At 40.2% G+C, this 19939-nt stretch overlaps 1 protein-coding gene and 1 long non-coding RNA gene across 6 annotated transcripts in view; both read left to right on the forward strand.

Annotated features, from left to right (window-relative positions):
* Positions 1–201, forward strand: part of LOC308408218 — a 47841-nt gene extending 47640 nt beyond the window's left edge. Inside the window, exon 3 of the long non-coding RNA XR_013973759.1 lies at positions 67–201. This is a non-coding gene — a long non-coding RNA (uncharacterized lncRNA). The remainder of the gene's footprint in view (positions 1–66) is intronic.
* Positions 202–14254: 14053 nt separating this feature from the next.
* The window catches only part of atp11c (ATPase phospholipid transporting 11C (ATP11C blood group)), a 41141-nt gene continuing 35456 nt past the window's right edge, over positions 14255–19939 (forward strand). For all 5 annotated transcript variants that reach the window (XM_080900317.1, XM_080900318.1, XM_080900319.1 and 2 more), the window contains exon 1: positions 14255–14793. In XM_080900317.1, the coding sequence (XP_080756443.1) occupies positions 14767–14793 (27 nt within the window). In that variant the 5' untranslated portion in view covers positions 14255–14766. The remainder of the gene's footprint in view (positions 14794–19939) is intronic.

Here is a 19939-nt window from a genome sequence, read left to right on the forward strand (position 1 = left end):
ACTCCTACTCTGTTCTCCTCTTCTCCTCCTCCTCATGCCCTCTCCTCTTCTCTTCCATCTCTGCAGAAAGCCTCATTAGTACCAAGGAGCTGCTGAGGTAGCACACGGCTGCCATTGTGGCCAATCCAAACATCAGGTCCTCTCCATCCGAGCCCCCCACTTCAGAACCCCCAACCAAATCCCATTTTCAGGCTCTGCAGCTGCCCTGCTCTGCCAGAGCACTTAGCCGTGTCATTCTATCCGGCTCTCCAGGCCTCTGAGGAAACAGGCCTGTTTTGTGCTTGGCCGTCTCTGATATGACTCCAGAAATGGAAATGAAGCCATGGATCTTCATTAGGAGAGGCAGGTGTCCAGAGAGATTCAGCCCAGGTGAAGAATCCGGGAGGGGGCGGCTAGTGAGGGTGAAGCCGGGTGAGGGGGAATTGGATTGGTAGGGGTTTCGATCCTTAAAACCCAGTGATGGGCCTGTTACCCTCCATACACTTACTCTCTCTCACACGCACACACACACAGGCGCATACACACTTCTTTGCCATCACCCCCTTTCCCCATCCCTCTCCCCTACCCCAGCACTTAATTGCCCATGTAATGAGCTGCAGTGAATGGGATTACTTGTGTGGAGGTACTTGAGGACCCTGTGCATCGGGGGCACCTCCTGCAGGCCCTCATCTCCAGGGAATACATTTAGGATGATGTTTTCTATGAAGCACAGGGGCAAAAACCTCTCTGCATCTGGTCTAGTTACATTAAACCCTCCACAGCTTGCCCCTCCTTCCCTAGCCTCTCACCCCCTCTGGGCCTTTTGTTTCCCTAATTATTCATTACAGAGAGGTGGCCTTCCCTTTGAAACCTGTGGAGGTGGATGAGGCTTGGAGCTGACCACGAAGCATCGGAGCATCCCGAAGCCCGAGATGTCTTTGTGACAGGACACCTGTTATTTCCATCCATCCTCTATCAACTTTGCCCCCTCTCCTCTTACTGCACATTAACAAATCAGAGAGGAAAATAATCCTGGCATATCTATGTTAATGTATACCAACAGTTTATTGCATTTGATGTATAGTATGATGCTTTGTTTTCATTTAAGCGAAGGAACAGTGACATGAATTTTAATGCTAACTTTTTAATGCAGTCTAAACTAGTGGAGACAAGCAGAGCTGTTTGATCAATATCATGTAAATCAGTGACATGCTCAGAAAGCCTCTACTTTGGAGGTTATGCAAATGTTATTTTGTTAGTTCCATTAAGCAAAACAGACTGTACATTCCTCTTAATCTGTGTGTAAAGTGTGAAGGAGCACTCCCCATGGTGCCCTGAGCTGCTTCTCTTCTCACGCTGTTTTTAGTAAAATATTAGCCCCCTCAGCCCTGTGCTGGGCGGCTGACAAATAGAGGGCTGTCTTCCCCCTTCTCTCACAGGGCTGAGGGTTAATGATCCCAGTTTCAGGGGTTAAAGCTTGCCAGTAGGCCTTTCTCCTGCACCCCAACAGATGTTGCTAGGACTTTAATGTGGTTATCAAATCAGAGTGCCCTCTAAGCCCCAGGAGCTCATTGTGTGTTGGTGCATTCCAGGCCCTCGCCGTGGTGACAAGGCATCCTGGGGGCCAAGCTGGGCTCCCGCTGAGCCTTCCAGCAGCTCCTCAGAGCTGACAGCTCGGGCAGCCCCTCTCCCCATACCACCTCCGCCTCCACTAGGCTCTCTCTGTTTCTGTCTCCGATCCTATGCCCTCTGTGTCATAAAGTCATCCTCCATTTCCCCCTCTGTCCCACAGTGGCCCTCGCTGGTGTGCTCCTCACACAAATAGGCCCACTCACCCACTTTCACTACCCCACTCACATTCTTGGTCACACGCATCCATCCAGCTTAGACACGCACATGCCCACCATGGTGGCATTTGTTTAAATATGTGTACAAAACTGGAAACTAAAAAGTATTGTAAAACATGCAGATGCTGTGAATACACGGTGCACTTAGCCACAGTGGTACTAAGGTGCTTTATATGTCAGTTTGGGCATCTAAACACTGAACTGAAAGAATTCTGATTGGTGTGTAAACATCTTGTAACTTTAAAGAGCTCATTTAGAAAATCCCTTATGCAAGTGTTAAATGGTAAAACTTTGTGGCTGTCCTTAAAGATACCTAAAAATTAAAGTGAAAAGTGACGTTTTATTAGAGGGTTTAACGAAGAAGCAGATTATAGAGGTTACATGATCATATATGTTCATATATTTCTTAAAGAAGTACTGAATAACACCCATATCATCCCCCAAAAAAATTTGGAACAGGAATTTACACTTAAAAAAGTTAAAAATTCCCAATCCTGAAAACTTGCCGGCTTGTAGATGACTTGAAAATATCCCTGTAGTGAGGTGTGGTTCCATCTACAACAGGAAATTCAGGATGGACTGAAAAGAGGTGATGATTGTTAGTCTAATTACTTCTGTGTTCTATAAAGCATGTTTATGTTTTATAAATAAAAATGCAAGTTTAAAAAAATCAAATGACCTTCCAGTAATCGTCTAACAATTTTTATTGCTAGCATTTTTCACGATGATGCAACATTTAAACGATGCTGTATATGTCCACAAACACAAGGCGCTATGATAAACAGCGCATGTAAACTCATTAGAAACTGTAAACAGGTTGAGTTTTCATCGGTGTCACAAACGCCTCCTAAATGAATGGGTCATGGTCTGGAGGCGATACTAGAGACTGGGGTCAATCTGTGCCTTTCTGCATGTACAGTATCAATGGCAGCAGCTGCGAGATTGTTTGTACACAGATGCAGGGGTGCTTGATGATAATTGCCTTGCAGCTGCGCTCCGGGCATTGAATTAGGTGCAGGTTTTTTTTTTCTTTTACCCCTTGGTGGCTCATATTGTGCGCAAGCCATTAAGAGCAGGAATGTGGGAAACAGTTGTAATTAAAGTATTCTGTAACTCAATTAAGGACTCTTCCCCTACAGTTTCCCCTGAGCCCTAACTGCTATCCTACACCTATTCCCTTCTGCAGGGGATCAAAGGGTGTTTATAGGCTGTGGCCTCTATCATCACTCGCCTGGCCCAGAGTCTTACTCGTTTAACTAATCTCTGCGCTGGTTGCAATAAGAAAGAGGAATTCGTTATGTGAAAAATTGAAGGCAAGATGGTATATGAGGTGGAGTTAAAACAGTGAAGTGGAATAAATGGAGAATTGGTGTTTCATGGAGTGCTGTGAACCTGCTTACCACGAAGAAGTGAGGCACTCATTAAAGCCATGAGTCATTTTTCATAAGCTGTTATCACTTCACTGTGCACAGAAGATGGATTGATGACAATTATACTGATGAAAACCTCACATACACTTTTTTGGCAGGAATAGAGCACTTAAGAGATTCATGCTATCATTATTTTTAAGTTAATTTCTTAAAATTAAAACAATTTGCGAGACAGATAACCATCTTTTTAAAATTTAAAATACAATTCTTTAATATGCAATATGGCATTACTTTTATATAAACTGTATAGTTTTTATTGCAATAAAATTAAATCCCTTTGTTCTAATTCCCCCAAACTGATGCAGGCTGGCTACTGGGTAATGTATCCAAATACTCTGAACAATGACAGGCAACAATCAAGGTGCTCAATTAACTGTATAACGATTAAGACATCAATTACCAATTTGATTGATGAGACCAAATGATCCGATTCATTTTCTTCATTCAGCGTAAAAACTGGAAGCAGCAGTATGAGAAAATTTGTTGATTAATGGTGTGCATGTACAGAAACCCCTTCTCTGTGGTAGTATGTGCAATTTAATATGCAAACACAGTAAACATTAAAAATAGCTTTTGCTAAATAGGTTTAAAATCCATAATAAGAATTACACAATAAAGAGGGAACAAACAGACTTGCGTTATTTAAAAAAAACAAATGCATTTAAAGAGCTGCCATAAATATATATATGATTTCTCAGTTAATTCTTTATAATACATGTAAGTATTTAATGTATCAGATGAATGCATTTCTTTTCTCTGTTGGTATTGATGTCGATGATGTTCCTCTGCCCCTCTTACAAAGGCCAAAACAATGTTTGAAGAGCGCCTTGAGACCAGCTTGGACTAAGGCTTTAGTTTTTATTCTGTTCATGTTGTCAATGTGTAGAGGGATAATTGAGGCGATCTTTGACTATGGGATCTATTTATACAGGGCATAATTCCCTCCGTATTCAGGCATTATCATGGTGTCAGAACAAGCACAATGGCACAATAAGGTCAATATAATGAAACTCCAAAACAATATGGTGTCATTCGTATAATAAAATGTGAGCCACTCTCGGTTTGTTTAGTCCTGCAACAGTCATGATCTTGTACTGAGCTCTTTGTAAAATTATTTGCAAGTAAAAATGCATTTTGTGGAAGCCGATTTGACATATGACAAATGGTCTTAAGTTATTCTGTAATAAAATTCTTAAAAAAAAAAAAAGAAGCAAGGAAAAGTAAAAAAAAAATGTTTGTAACTTTTATATTTTCTATTTTTTAAATTGAATTCTTTATGAAAGTTGTGATTACTACTATTGTGTGATAGTAATAATGTTAGTGGCTGTTATTGTGTTAGCTTGAAAAAATTGTAATTACAGTATTATTATTAGTAGTAAACCATTATTTGTGCCGTTAAGACTTTATTTCTATTTTTTCAGTGTTCTCTTATACTTAATGGCATTTGGAGCCAAAGTTACATCAGTTATCCGCTTTTTCGCATTAGCAATTTGACAAATACTCCCTTTATAACAGCCCCATATCATTCTGCTTGACTTTCCCCTGAGTCTGAATTCAGTTATTGATTGCCTGTTCAGTTTCACTTGGAAAAGGTTGATAAAAGGAGGTTTTCACTTTCTCAATTCAATGTGACAGCTCCCTAACAAGAATAATGGAAAGCACCCATTCACAGGCAAATCGAGCTAATCCAGCGTGCCCCTCCAGTCTCAATGGAGAAGTCACAGTCCTTCCCGGCCCATTCCATCACAAGCCTCTCTCTTCAGAAACCTTCAAAGTTACCCCAACTCCTCCAAAAGACAACATCGCTCTTTGTATACCCCTCTCACTCAACATCAAATGGATAAATCGGTCAATAAATGTATACAAAGTCAGAGGGGAAACAAAACTGAAGCATATAATTTGTTTGTTTTATGTGTAATCTGAATTTACTGAATCCCACTATCCATTTTGGTTTTTCCCATGTGCTGATGGATAGATTTTAAAAGAGCCGTTGGTGTGAAAGCACCCAGGTCCACATTAACAAAACAGATTTTACAGCCAAATGATGAATAAGGTATTAGTGATATTTGTATCCCTAATATTGAGCTACTGTAGCACAACAACACTTAAAGGTACTATGGTGTGGTTACAGCGGTATGCATCTGGTATGTTCCTCTTTCCTCTCCTGCACTCTAGGACGCTAGAGTTAGATATGAGCTACCAAGCAAAGGCTTGCACGTCTGAGTGAGTCATAAAGATTGAGTAAATATCTACACATAAGTGTACATAACATGTCTTACTATTTATCCACATGCATACATTTATGGTAGTGTCTCTGTTGCAACGGGTGCGTTCGTGTCATCCACGGCTTTAGTTTTATTGATAACAAGCAACACATTTAGGAACAAAGTCAGTGTAAATATTGTGGTGTACTTATTTACACTTTTAAAGAGTGTTTCTGTTTTGGGTCAAGCGATTACAGATGTCTGATTCGCATTTGACTGAAGAATGACTTTGTAAGACTTTAGTTAGACCATTAAAGTGCCACAGGTTCACTGCCATTCTGCTTTTAGATGAGAGAAAAGGGAGATTAACATGATTTTGCTTTATCCACCGCATGCAAGCCTCAAAACCATAAAACACAACCCAAAGGCATCCCCGTCTTGCGGTGAATGTGCACTTGTTACTGCTCTCAATTCGGCTTTCAGCCCCTCTAAAGAGACAAGGCCCAATCACAATATTGTCAAGGCTCTGTTGGTTTTCTGGTTCAAATCCTTGTTCACGCTGTTTGCTGAGTACTCATCTGCTGTGACAGCCTTCAGACAAACAGTGAGTCCTGAAAGAGGTCTCCCACAACCAGATCTTTCCTGCTGGGCAGTGGCTGAAACGCTCCTTTCTCTCTCCATCAAGTGGAACCCAGGCTATTGAGTTGGCCCCTGGGATCCCTCCATTGAGGTGGGCTATGGGCCAGTGCTTCGCCCCTCCTCGCCCCGGGCCACCCTCATTCTCCCAGGACACCTGTACCCCTAAACCCCATCGTGGGAACCTTCTCGCTGCCTCTGCCACCTGAGCTGCTTACTGTGCCAGCTGGGCACATCTGACAACACCATTGGGAGCAAAAGCATACAGAGACCAAAGAGAGTCACAGCGTGCCAACTTGATTGAGCTCTTAGAACTTTTTACTGGCAAACTGTTGTTCTCATTGAAGGCAGAACGACTAAGGAATCTCCACAGAAGTTATGAATCAAACTTGTGACAGTTTGTGATCTATTGCGACCATTTAAGATTTGCATATCTGAAAAATACACTCACAAAAACACATTTCCAGCCTCAGATCGCAGCCCTCCCGGCTTACACACAACCTCCCTCATGCACCCTACCCTCTAAATCTCCATGGCACACTGCAAAAAATGGCATCAATTAATCAACATTCATGAACCGTTTACTTGAGCTCTCCTTTGTGTGCTGCAGGGCCTAATCCAGACAGAGACCAGGCTGTTCTGCAGCAGTGCAGAATGCGTCACTCCACCCTTTGTGGGAGAAACCCATCAACTGGTGTTTCAGGGAAATGTCTCCCCCCACTGCGAGCCTAACCTTCCCCCTCTCTCCCCCTTTTCCTCTTGTGCCCCCTCAGTACTCAGGGCAGGAAGCTCTATCTCTTAGACGAGGCCATCCATCTATCCTGCCTCTTCCAATCCAATTCACAGCCGCTCGACATGTATGAAGACATCTGTCCATATTTGATCAGATATTCCATTTTCCTGCAAATGATCTCACCCTCCATCCCCACCCATGAAGGAGGCAGCTATTTAGATCTGCTGATACTTTCCTGCATAATAACCTGCCAATTCTTTGCCTTGCAGAAGAAGCAAGTTTAATTGGGCCGTGCATTTAGAGCTCTTCTACAATTACACAATTACAGCGGAGATGCATTTCTGCACGTTGTGATGTTTGCCCCAATTTACTGCACTTTTCATACAGTTTAACTCTGGTTCTCTTTTCAGAGGATGCAAATTTGGCTCATTTGGCTTCAAATGAAGCATAATTGCTCATATTGAAATCCACACCTTTCTACAAGAGGTTCCTGCCAGTTAGTTCTCATTAAACCTAAGGAGAACAAAAATTCCGCACACATTCAGCACACGTGCCATCTGTATCATCTTGTGTTAAAAGCAAGGAAATTGGAGACAAAATGGATGCTGAGTGCATGGATGAAAAACTTAAAAATCAGTTTGTTCAAGTTAGTCAGTGCAGAGTAACCCCTTTCCCCCGACGTGATGCCTGTTTTCTAAATTTCTCACAAGGAGTGTGAATTAGAAATTTAACAGGGATGTTTCAGTGGGGAAAAGGAAGAAAAACCCCAAGGGACATGGCTGATTGAAATTAAAGCTATTTTCATTGTTTTCAAATACAGAATGTGTTTACTGCATGCAAGTTGAAAAAGCATTCAATTAAGTGCAGTCTAATTAGGTTGAATGGCATGTACGACTGGCCTCTCTACATTCAAAAAAACAGAATGGTGTGTCAACCCCGACATGTGATCACCATCAAACTGTTTTCCGCTCCTTCCCCTTCCTTTTATATAACTGTCTTAAAAGTTATAGAGAAAAAAAAACACCTCTTTTTGTCTGAAAGGCCCTCTGATTCTGAAGAGGTGGCCTGAGCCCACTCCAAACAATGCCTTACTAGATACTGTTTAAATTCATATCCGCTCGTCCTTTCTTGCGGGGGGACAACACAACAAACCACTGACCCAGTGATACACAATTAGAAGTGATGCGGCAGTTAAGGCTACAAGCAACTTTGTTTAACAGTCTGTCTTTGACCCTCCACCACTGAATAAATATAATGCTCCCAATGAGAGTAAGACACTGAGATAGAATGAAAAGGGAGCTGGGGAAGATTTTAAGCCACAGATAAGTAGTTAAAGACCTTTATAGAGTATAACGCCATTATCCCTGCTGAATAAAAATAGGATTTAGTGTTTTTTCCACTTAATTTAAATCAAAAGAGTCCCCACCTTACATATTGCACTGGTAATGTAATGGAGAGAGACCCACAAAAAAGGCTTTGTGGCTCTGACACCTCCTATAGTGGGACTGTGTTGTCCTGTGAGCAAAAGGGAGAGAAAGGTTTTTCTTCCCTGCATTGCTATCTCCTAACACATTCTAATTGATGCTACTGCATTCCTCCACTGGATGCATTCAGTGAATAACGAGCCTTGGACTGAATACCCATGAATTGGTCCCCACCAAGCAAAGCAGTAAAGCCTTTGGCCCCCCATCTCTTAGCCTCCCCACACCGCCACCATCGCAACCACTACCAAGCACCACCTCCCCTCGAAACCTTCCCCAAAGCTCTACTCTAGCTTTGCCGACCATTAAAGCCCGACCATTGTGCAGAGATGCAATCCACAAAAGCTGTCAATCTCTCTGGGTCCTCCAAAGCTTGGACTCACACAGACTAGAGTGACAGACCTCCCCCTTCACCCCAACCCACCCCTGTTCCCCCTAAAATCCTCTCCCTGAAAACTTCTCAGCTAACTACCCCCCCATACCCACCCTCACTCTCTCTCTCTTGCGCTCTCTCACTCTCTCCAGCCTCAGTGCACAAAGCATCAATCTGTCTTCAGCCCCAGCACCCTTGGCCCTTTGTCCCATCTGCAGGTGCCTCTGAAAGCACCCACGGTCGCCCCAGCCTCTGCGCACGCCACGCCTAGTCCAGGGACAGGAACTGCTGACAAAGACCCAGTGTGGGAATGAGGGATGTGTGGAGGGAGGGAAGGGGGGCTGCTCTAAGACAGATGGCTAGGGAAGTCTCCCGACTCCTCTACAGGGGCTGTCAGTTTAAATTCAGAGCTACGAATGAGACACACAGGGGCAGAACCACTACAGGAATGCCCACTTTATTCAGCAGGTACTGTACACTTCATGCAGGACCAGAATGCAGTAGGCGCAGCACACTCTGGATGACAAATAAAACTGCATTATATAATTAGTAATTTAACAAAGTTTTTACCTTGATATGTTCACAAATATTTTAAATGATGTGAAAATAAATAAAAATAGAAGCTACGTGTGGAATGCTGCAATAAGTCATGAAATAGACCAAAAGAACCTACTGCAAAAAAAATCATGGATTTTTCTTGTTATCCTCTGAACTTTGACTTTGAGATCACATTTTCTTGCAGAAGCAAGAAGGTACAGCTGGTTATACCTCAAATGACTAGTATGTTCTTCATCTTTTTTCTACAATTTAGAAATCAGTGTTTATCCCTTTCTCATTTCAAATTTGAAATACTTACATCTTGTAAACACAACCAATAAAATGTGTTCAGAGATGCTTCAGTATGTAGATGTGCAACCTCCCTCATCACTTCATATGGAGTGTTAAAAAACGCTAACAGTAATGAAGAGAAAAACATGACTAATTTTTTATAGCAATAAACTTTATACAACACCAATGATCATTTCCTGGAGCAACAGGTTTGTGACATCCTATTGATGTTACGGCGTTGCCACCATGTGGACATGCATTGAATTACAGCAACAGAAAAAAACGCTCCACTGTTGTGCATGCAAAATCAAAGAGTCGCAAAAGAAAAAGAAAAAAACATCAAATAAGCAAAAACAACAAAAACCATTTTGTCTGTGGATACATTTATAATATGTTCTTTCTTCCATTTTTTCTAATACAGACCTTGAGCATTTCCTTTTATGACCCTGTAGTCACTTGAAGTTTTACATTGTCTTATTTTTAGACTCTGCACGGGAACTTTTCCTGATTCAAATCATAATAATCTTTATTTATCTTGTACTGATCCCTCTAGCTTGGTGTGTAATATTTCTTCAGAGAGCCCTGTATGAAAGACAGACAGACAGAAATAAAAATAGTATGATCTACAAAAAACATCACAGTATTATTAGAGTTACTACAGTCCCATACTGAAGACCTTAATATGCAGGGTAGTGCAAAATTTTGAGAGCCATAAACAAGTAGATTGAAACTTGAACACAGAATGACACGAAATTTCATGAATTGTGTTAGACATAACCAGTAGACCTAGGTTTGTTTTTTAAAATGCAAGAAGATTCCTTGAGAAACTGCTGGCTTTTGTTGTTTTTTGTGGGATGTATTGGTTTGGTTTTCCTGTTAGGACACAGAGGGCCTGACTGAGGACCTCAGGCTGCATTTTGCCTATGTGTTCTCCCATGTGGCCAACTTTCTTCTGATTACTAGCGCATATGCTGACTTGATTATTTAAAACTTTTGCTGTGTTTACAGTGAACATCCGCCACTGCAACAGTATACATGACATAAAATAAGAACACACAATAGGCCCACTTTTTAAGTTTGACAGATTCACAGGTATGAAACCGGTCCATCTAGTGAAGATAACATCTTCAGTCCTTGAGACTAAATAATAAGTCGCATACAATTGATTTAGTATTCCAGAAACAAGAAATACTAACAAAACAAGTGCACATTTTTCTTGAGATTCAACATGGAGAAAAAATTAAAGTAAAATGTGATGAGTAATTTGTTACTTTTGCCACGTGGTGGCGATAGAGTCCAACTTACAGCTGTGGAGCTGTTCATTGAGAGACGATTTGTGATAGACACTACCTCTTTATGCAGCTGTTGAACTGCCTTTTATTAACTTTTGGTTGGGCCTAATATGTTTAAATCAGCAAGACAACAGCAACAACAATAAAAACAAAAGAGACAGTTTGGAACATAGAACGATCATGCAGTTTATGAAAAAAGAAGCCCCAAAGAGGAAGAGACTTTAAACAAAAAAGTGACTCACAGAGGGACTTGGGTGAATGGTTGCTTATCTCTCAAAACATGTAATCTCATAAGCTATATGGTAATTCTTACAGGAAACCACTGGTTATACATATTTTAGTAGGTTCTTTAGAAACAATTTAAACTTATTAAAGCCAAAGGTTATTCTGGCACACATGTGGTTATTCTAAAATGGTCTGTTTTTTCTTGTAGCGGTACAGCACATTTAAGACTTTCAGGTTTGAACCAATGGATTGTTTCATACATTTGAATACAATTGAAAGTGTTAAAGCAATAATACTAGACATTAATACCAAAAAAGTTAAAATGTTAATATTTTTTTCAAACTTATTCTGAAAGTTTTTTCATAAGTTTCAGAATAAGTAAACTTCATAGAGTTGCCCTTTTGTGGTTTCAGACTAAAATAAGCTTATGCACTTCTTTGTCAGAGCTGACATCTAGTTTCCACTGAGTATTAAGCACAAACTGTGTGAATACCTAGTAGCTTGTTTGTTCTTTTGGTTCAGAACACTCTTTCACAACCACACAAATACATGCCTGATTTCTCATGTGAGGGATAACGTGTGAGCATTTTTTTTCTAATGAACTTCCTTTGGTTTCACAAAGTGCATGGCTTTTCAGTATGAGCACATTTCATTTAAAGCAGGGCAGTGACCAAAGCAAGAATGCAAATCTGATGCCACATGCAAAAAAAATCTGCTGAGGCCACCACTCATGCTATGACCCACACAAATACAAACAAGAACTTCAGAACTAAAGGGTCACTGTACTGCCCTGTAGCATCTAGCTTGAGCATGCTGAGCGATGGCGTTTAAGGTCAAAGATTCAGATAAAGAACATTTAGTTCTTTCCGTTTCCTTGATTAACATGATTCAAGCGTATTCTGCATTTTGAAGTGTGACACAATGGCATACTTGTCCATTACACAACACATTATACTACATGACACCAGTAGTTAATAATCTAATACAGATCTATTCTATAAAAATAAATAAATTTAAAAAATCTTTAATCATAACTTATTTTGGCTAATATTATTTTTGCTATTTTAGTATAATCATGGGTTGGCATTAAGCTATGGTAGCTCTTATAGACCATTGATTCTAAAAGCAGTTAGAAATTCCTAAGCATATAACTTTTGGCTGGCCGGAAGAGAATTTGATGGGAGATTTGAAGACAGAAATCATGAACTGGATTATGCTCTAGTTAAGATCTGAAATATTTCATTTGCATAGTTTCAAAATACGTTCAGCGTTGCTTTTATGATTTACTTTCATGCAGTCAGAGTGCTGGCTTTGTGGATCATTTTTTGTGTCATTTAAAATAGAATTTTCAGAACCCCTCCTTCCAAACTTGAAAGATTGCTCACTTCCTGTAATCATATCAGGAGATGCCTCAAACAGCATGAGGTGTATAAAAATGATTTCAAATGGGATTTTCTTATTTCATAAATACTGACTCTAAGTAATAAAAGATTGCAGATGCCTTTTGTCAAAACAGTTCTGACTTGTTGGGGCATGAGGGACCTCCATGGGACTCCTGTGCTGTCTGGAATTTGGACTTTGGCAATAAATCCTCTGTGGACTCTACAGTCAGGGCTTGTTCTGGCACGTCCCAGAGATGCTCTTGGGTTGGGTACTGGAGACCTAGTATTGTGGGTGAGCGTCCTAGGCTTTTGAGTTTCTTTGAGCTGAACAACTGTAGGTGTTTCAAGACTGCTGCTGTCAGGGACAATATGTCCCACATACTGAGACCATGTCCCACATTCTGAATGAATCATTCTAAATCAACTTAAGTCACAAAGCCACAGAGATGATTAGCAGACAGAACAGCAACCAGTTTCATAGTTACTAGAACAGAAAGAGAAGAGGTGACTGTAAGAAGACTATAGAATAAAACCATAACGACAGACATCAGCAACTGTTTATACTTTCTGTATTTCACCTACTGAGTGTGAGGAATTACAGTAATGGCAGTTACTGTCTCACCATGATTGAGTTTAAGTGTCCTGAGGGAGTTGGCTGGTTTAGACCTAGTTTTTCTTTTTGTCTACTTTTAGTTGAGTTTTTATTAGTTTCAGTGTTAGTTTCATTATTTGGGGTTGAAACCCAAGGCTTTCCAGAATGGGCAAGTTTGGGAAAACCAGTATAGATATTACCATAAAAACAGAACTTTTTGAAAGCAGTGACTCACAGCCTTGTAGACATCCAAAGTCTGATGATATAAGTTTTTCAAAGCCTAATCAGGCAAATTTTTAGAAAGTTTTACCACACTAACAAACGCTAGAACTAAGGATATTTTCTCCGTATTTTATTTAAGTTAGTTTGTAAAGTTTCGGTTATCTTTAATTTTTTCCATTTTTTTTAAATAATTATTTTATATGAGAACTTTTTTTTTTAAAATTAACTATAATAACATTGCATCAAACCGCCTTTTGGTATCTGTCACATAATGCACAAACATATTCTTTGCCTCAAATTTAACTTGTTTCTATGCCTATCTGGTCACTCTGCCTGTCATTGGTGTCAATGTTGGTGTGCTTTCACTAAGCTGATGTTATTGCTTGTATCCCAGTGCGCATACCATTTAGGTCAGGGTTGTCAAACAGAAGGCATTTGTAACTATATCTTCATAAGTTTTACAGCTTGTCCTATTGATTGCCATTGCCCACACCAAACCAAAGTATTAAGAAATAGATAAACAATTAAATGAAGGAAAAGTTTCTGTTTTTAAACTATGCACTATAGAAATGTCTGCATTTTCTATGAATTAACATAAACTTGTTGTAAATGTTTCATAAACAGTCTGGACAATGCACTACCAGTAATTTTATACATTTGTCATATGGAAGAACAGAGTTATTTTTCTTATATTAAGACAAGTCAGGTATGAAATGTTTAGTTAAGCCTTTGACAGAAAGGAAATGTTCCTGGGTTGTGTGTGGCCCACAAAGTACACTGACTTTAACAGCCTTGATTTAAGTTATTTGGGGGTATAAGATGTTGCCTAATGCAGAAACATACACAAAATAATTCAGCTGAGAAAAATATGTAAAATGAAACTAAAACCTAGAAGTTCTTCCCATCTAGAGACGGGCGTCCATACTCCCTGACCTTTGGTGTCACGCTGGTCCCCCAGCACGGGAATTTAGACAACATTACCCACAGTGCAGTGCAAGCCGCACCTTCGCCGGGTGGAGCTTGTGAACGTGGGAACGTTGGTGGGCTGCTGCTGTTGCTGCTGGAGTGAAAATTGTTTGACAGGGAGGTGAGGCGACCTGTGCACGGGGGACTCGCAGGAGAAGTTAGTTTTTACCGTGGCGTTAGCCAGCTTTTTGAGTCAGCGGGAAGGCGAGACTCGGGGGCGACAAATGGTTCCTTCGCGTGTAAGCAACAGGGCTCAGAGCGAAATGTCAGGCACTGTTTCAGCCTTGAGCAGCGTGAAGCGCGACTAGTACACCGCAACGGGGAAAATATTCAGAGGGGAGAGAGAATGCGAATGGTGCGAAGATACCGAAATCAAACAAAATGGAAACGATGTAGCGTCGCTGCGGCATTTCATATAGCTAGAACTAACGTTAGAGTAGAGAATAGATAGCCAAGGAGCTAGCACGTTTACTAACATACATGTAAAGTTATTCACCAGAGAAACTGAAGCAGAGCCCGGAGGCGTCTGTTGAATCTGAAGAGTTCATCAGCATTGTGAAATTAAAGGAAGAAAAGATGCTACGGAGAAGACTGAACCGTTGGGTATGTGTGCCTGACACACACACACACACACACACACACACACGCGCGCGCACACACACACGGTTAGCTTATGACGTCCAGCTGCCACTGCTAGCGTTTAACCGCTGTGGTTTTGCTTCCCCTCCCCAAATAACAATGAAGTGCTGAGCGTGCCCTTGCGTGATGTATTTCCCCTTTGCTGTCTTCGTTGTAATTGCGATTGAATCCACACACATTGCAACAAACAGTTTTCCTCACACCGCCAGATAACACGAACCAGCTGTTGTCTCACTTCACGGCTCTCGTTAGTCAAGCAGCTGGTTGTTAGGTAAGTTCTTACCAGCCAGGAAGTCACGACAGATGCAAGTTAGCATTAACGGGGAGTCAACTGCACTTTTAGTGCAAGTTTTGCAGTGATAAAGGGAAGTACAGTCTGTCGTCATCCTAAGCAACAATATTATTATCGTCATTAACACTTTCAATATTACAGTGATGATAATGAAACCTTTTAAAATGGTTTTCAAGTTCTAAAAAAGCAAAAAAAAAAATGACAGAAATACAAAATGGGGAAAAAAGAATAAATAACAATGCACAAGGGCAATAATATCAGTAAACACTTGGAAACTACAGCTCGATTGAGAAGACACCTATGCCCAGGGAAATGTTTCTATTCTCTGGGCTCCAAAAATTTATTCACTTGTAAGTCAAAACATAATCTATCAAACCAGGTGTGCCACCTTGTGTTGTCTTTATGGTCCATATCTGTTGACTCAGTATTGATTAGTGAAAACAACTATTTCATCCATTCAGTTAATATAAATGCTGTGAATGTCACTTGATGCAGGTTCTTAAATTTTGAATATAGAAAATTGGTCATATATATTGTACATACAGTGGGTAATTTATACTGTTAGTCTTAGTGTAAGTGAAACGACACATCTGTTAGTTGAAATCCATTTAACCAGATAATGAATGCATATTTGTCCTCAGGAAGCATAATCGCACAGTCCCTGCTATGTGCTTGGCCATAAACATTTTTTTCAGTGGTGGAAGGTGGTGTTTTGCCAACATTAATCGCTTAGGCATGATATTTCATAATTGGTGAAATAAATGCTTGCCTCTTTAAAGTTCATCCACTGGTTTCATTGCCCTTCTCATCGGTTAATCATGAGTGGGCTAGTTGAAAGTGGAGTATCTGCGTTTATAAATGCTACACCGCCTTTACTGCCTCTTTATCCACTTCTTATGCACCAGTAACCTGTTGTCACCACTGAGCTGAATCCCTCACACGCTGTGTGAGCAGTATAGACACCGAGAGTGAATAGGGAGAAGCAATATAATAATTATAGTTCCTGACCCTCCTCCTGGCCTCTCTCTAAGTGTTGCCAGGTCAGCTGGTTTTCCTGCTTGAGGAGAGGATTGCTGCTGTAATTTCTCTTCAGCGTGAGCTGTAAATAATATTTTGTGCAGGGCAGCCAGCCACACTATCATTGATGCATGCAGTGCTGGTATCTGAGGCTCTGGCTCTCTGCCTCCTGATTTTTCTCTGCCACCCTCCCCTTGCCCACGGGAGGTACACGTGCATCATGAAGAGGGAGAAAGATGGAGAGGAGGGAGAGTGACCAAAAAGGCACAGTGGAAGCCTTGTGTGTTTACTTGACTCTCACACTATGATGTGCCGTGCCACTAAACCCGGAGTGTTTAGAAAATCATTAAAGATGGCTGTGGGAACGAGGGGGCTTTTCATGAGTAGGGAAGCTCCAGAGGTTGTAATGCTCTTGACAGGAATGCAAAATCACACAGTTGCCTTTGATGTTCATTCAAGCCCTTGAAGGCAGCAGTGTGATCTGTGCGAGGTGGAGCCTGGCAAAAATGTGATAGTATTATTGTGGAAGCCCTGCCTTGTGTTCAAGGAGAACAGTGCAAGCAAATAAAAACAACATTGCCCATGCAGCACCTCAGTTTCCTTTCCTTTTGCACCATGGTAACTACTAGATCTCCTCCTACTCAGTAGCTCGGTTAAAAACCCCGCACGTGAAGTTTCAGTCCTTTATTTGGATTATGTTACAGTGCTGTAGAAAATATTTCTTCTGCTCAGTGGTGAAGTACACCGAGGCCTCATGTGATGCAGTCACCAGTTAAGAGAATGGAAGCTTTGGTATGCACAAAAGCAGGAAGTAACCATATAGACATAAACAAGGCTAACTTGTTTTTGGATTCCACGATCAAAAAATGTGTGCTAAAAATAGGTTTCTATTTAATTAAAAAATCAGTCAGCTGTTTAAATCCTTCTTTGGGAAAATACCAAAAATTCTCCAGTGCCAGATTGCTGCTTTTTGTCTTTGGACTTCACTTGTATATGCAAATTGACAAGGAACTAACCTAACTGACAGATTAGTTCATAATAAAATTCCCATCTGATTCTGAGAGGTAGGTTTTCACTAAAACTGGTATTTTCTCTTTACTAGCATAAAAAGAATTTGTTTGACAGCACTCACTGGACTGACCAATGATCAGAACAATGGGAAAGTCCAAGGATCTCAGTGATGATCTAAAAAAAGAACTGTAGATTTATGTTTTCTTTTGCAGCCGTTTCTAAACAAATGCAGAATCTAAGATCATCAGTTAAAAAAAGTACAAGTTATTCCGATATGTCACCACCGTGCCAACGTCTGGAAGAAGACCCAAACTGTCACCAAAATGTCAGATGAGGGGAAACTGGTAAGGGATCATCAAGGCTCTTGCCATGAACTGGAAACTTACATAATACAAATATCACTGTCTACAGTGATGCAAGTTTTACACCCCCTTGGACTTAGTGGGTGCTGACCAAGGAAGAAGCCCCTGTTTCAGAATTGACACCTTAAAGCTTGAATGAAATTTGCAGCTGCCCACAGAAATGCCTTTAGGAAAAAGATTTTATGGAAAGACAAGACATTGATTAAATAAGTAAACTTGACCTTGATTGAGCTATTTGGCTACAATGACAAGTAGGAGGAGGATTAAAGGTGAGGCTTTCAAACCAAACAATATTGCACCAGCTGTGAAGCATGGTGGTGTGGCATCATGTTCCAGGCCTGTTGTTCTGCCAGTGGTGCTTCTACATTGCACAGCGTGGATAGAAAAATGTAGCAGGACCACCTTCAAATTCTTCAGCTTCACCAGTTTCGTTTACAATCTTCAGTTGCCTACCTCAACAGATAGACAATTGAAGCTTAGACACAATTAGATTTTCTAGGTAGGAAAATGATACTAAATTGGTTTTGGAATGGATAAAGCGGAATCCTGGAATTTCATTCCCAAAAATATGCAAAAAGTTATGGAGTAAGTTGAAAAGCTGTGTCCATGCCCCAGTAAACCAACCAGTTTAAACCGATTCAAGTATCTTGACAAAGTTATGATAGAAGGTTGTAAATAACTGCCAAAAGCATCTTGCTAGCTAAGGTGCAACTTGCTAAGTGACCTTTAATCAAATATTAGTGGCAGTGTATGTATTTGAGATTTGTTAAAGATTTATGCTGTACAATCATTTCACCCTGGCAACAGAACAGTTCAAATAAATCACTGAAAGCCTTAAATTACAATTAGCATATGTAAAGTTCTTCCTGCTGTAAAATATATAAGTCTAAAACCACCTCTCCATCTCTCATCAATCTTTCCATGATGATCTGAGGCCTGCCTCAACTCTGAGACTACATGACATTACCAAAGAACTAGAAAGCAAGTCTTTTCCTGAGAGAAAATGTTATTATATGTCAGGGGTTTCGAGGTTTGCATGTCAAATGCTTTGGAAATTCCCAGAGGTTTGCAAACCTGTTTGGCAAGTCGGTCAGCAGCACTCGCAGTTTTGAAATGTACACATCTTTCACAAACCTATGTAGCAATTAATGTTGCTCACACTCAAGTGTAGGGCTATAACAACATTAGAATTTCAAACTCAGTACTACTATTAAAAATTAAGAGTCCATTGTCTTTTAAATAAATATTAGAATAACACTTGTCTGTATATTTAGCTACAGTCCTGTTTATTTTTGGCTCAGCGACACTGGTGAGACCCGTGGCCACGATTTCTGTCTAGTTGCTGATGACCTTTTCTCCGCCTCAATCTGTGACTTTTAAGAGAAACATAACACTTTCTAGACACAAATAATTATGTTAAATCAATTTTGTAACACAAGTTGTGTGCTAATTTTTTTTTAATCTCGTTAAATTAACATTGTCTCTTTACATTACAGAATGTAGGACTGATGATGTTTGGTGCTTAGCTCCATCATTGTTGTCGTTTCATTTCCTTAATACTCACTATTAGATTTTCTCCAGTTTTTTCCCTTCTTTTTTTGTTTTCCTGCCTGTCAGCTTGGACATTGTCATACTACGCATATACTGTAATAACTGAAATGACACTAATGAAAAAGTAAACCAGTAAAAGAAACATGAGAAACACAACAAGAGGAGCCTATAGAGAATTTATTGAGCTCATCTTGGAAAAACAAAATGTGTTTGATCATAATTCTGATTGCAAAAGCTGCCAGACAAGATGGGTTTGAAATAATGGTAAGTCAACAGACAGCTAAGGTAGCAGTTGGGTACCGGTATTTGCTAATAGTTACATGTATGACATTAACATGTGTGCTGGACAGGTTAATGTTTCCAATAACTGGTTACTATTTATATGTTGTTGAAATGGAAGCTTTACTGACTCCACAATATACCCCATAAAGACCAGGGTGTTACTCTTTAAGGTACTTTTCTGTTTGCCATGCTTCTGTTTGAGTGCTCAACTGGTAAAGAGTGGAGAGACTGTGTGAAGTATGTATGTTAGGCTGTATGTCAGCTAGAGAAGATGAAGGCAGTACTGTTTGTATTAAGTAATAAGATTAGTATCTCATTATAGGTGGGATTTATTTACATACATACATAAGCTGCCTTTGTTATAAAGGACACTAAAAAAAGCAAGTATTGAGGTGTTTTTAGAATTTTGATATAGGTGCTTTAGGTCTCCATTCTGGTCAAACCGCTACTTGAGTGAACTATATTTTAAACTTCCAGATTTTATCACATGTCCACTTTTCTCAATAAAAGCTGACTTCTCATTCAGCAATAAAAGGAAATGTTTTTATCTGCTGCTGTACAATAAGAAAAAACAGTATCTGCTTATGGCCTGCAA

The sequence above is a fragment of the Rhamphochromis sp. 'chilingali' genome (genome assembly GCF_963969265.1).
Source record: "Rhamphochromis sp. 'chilingali' genome assembly, chromosome: 13".
In the NCBI taxonomy this organism is placed as follows: Eukaryota; Metazoa; Chordata; class Actinopteri; order Cichliformes; family Cichlidae; genus Rhamphochromis; species Rhamphochromis sp. 'chilingali'.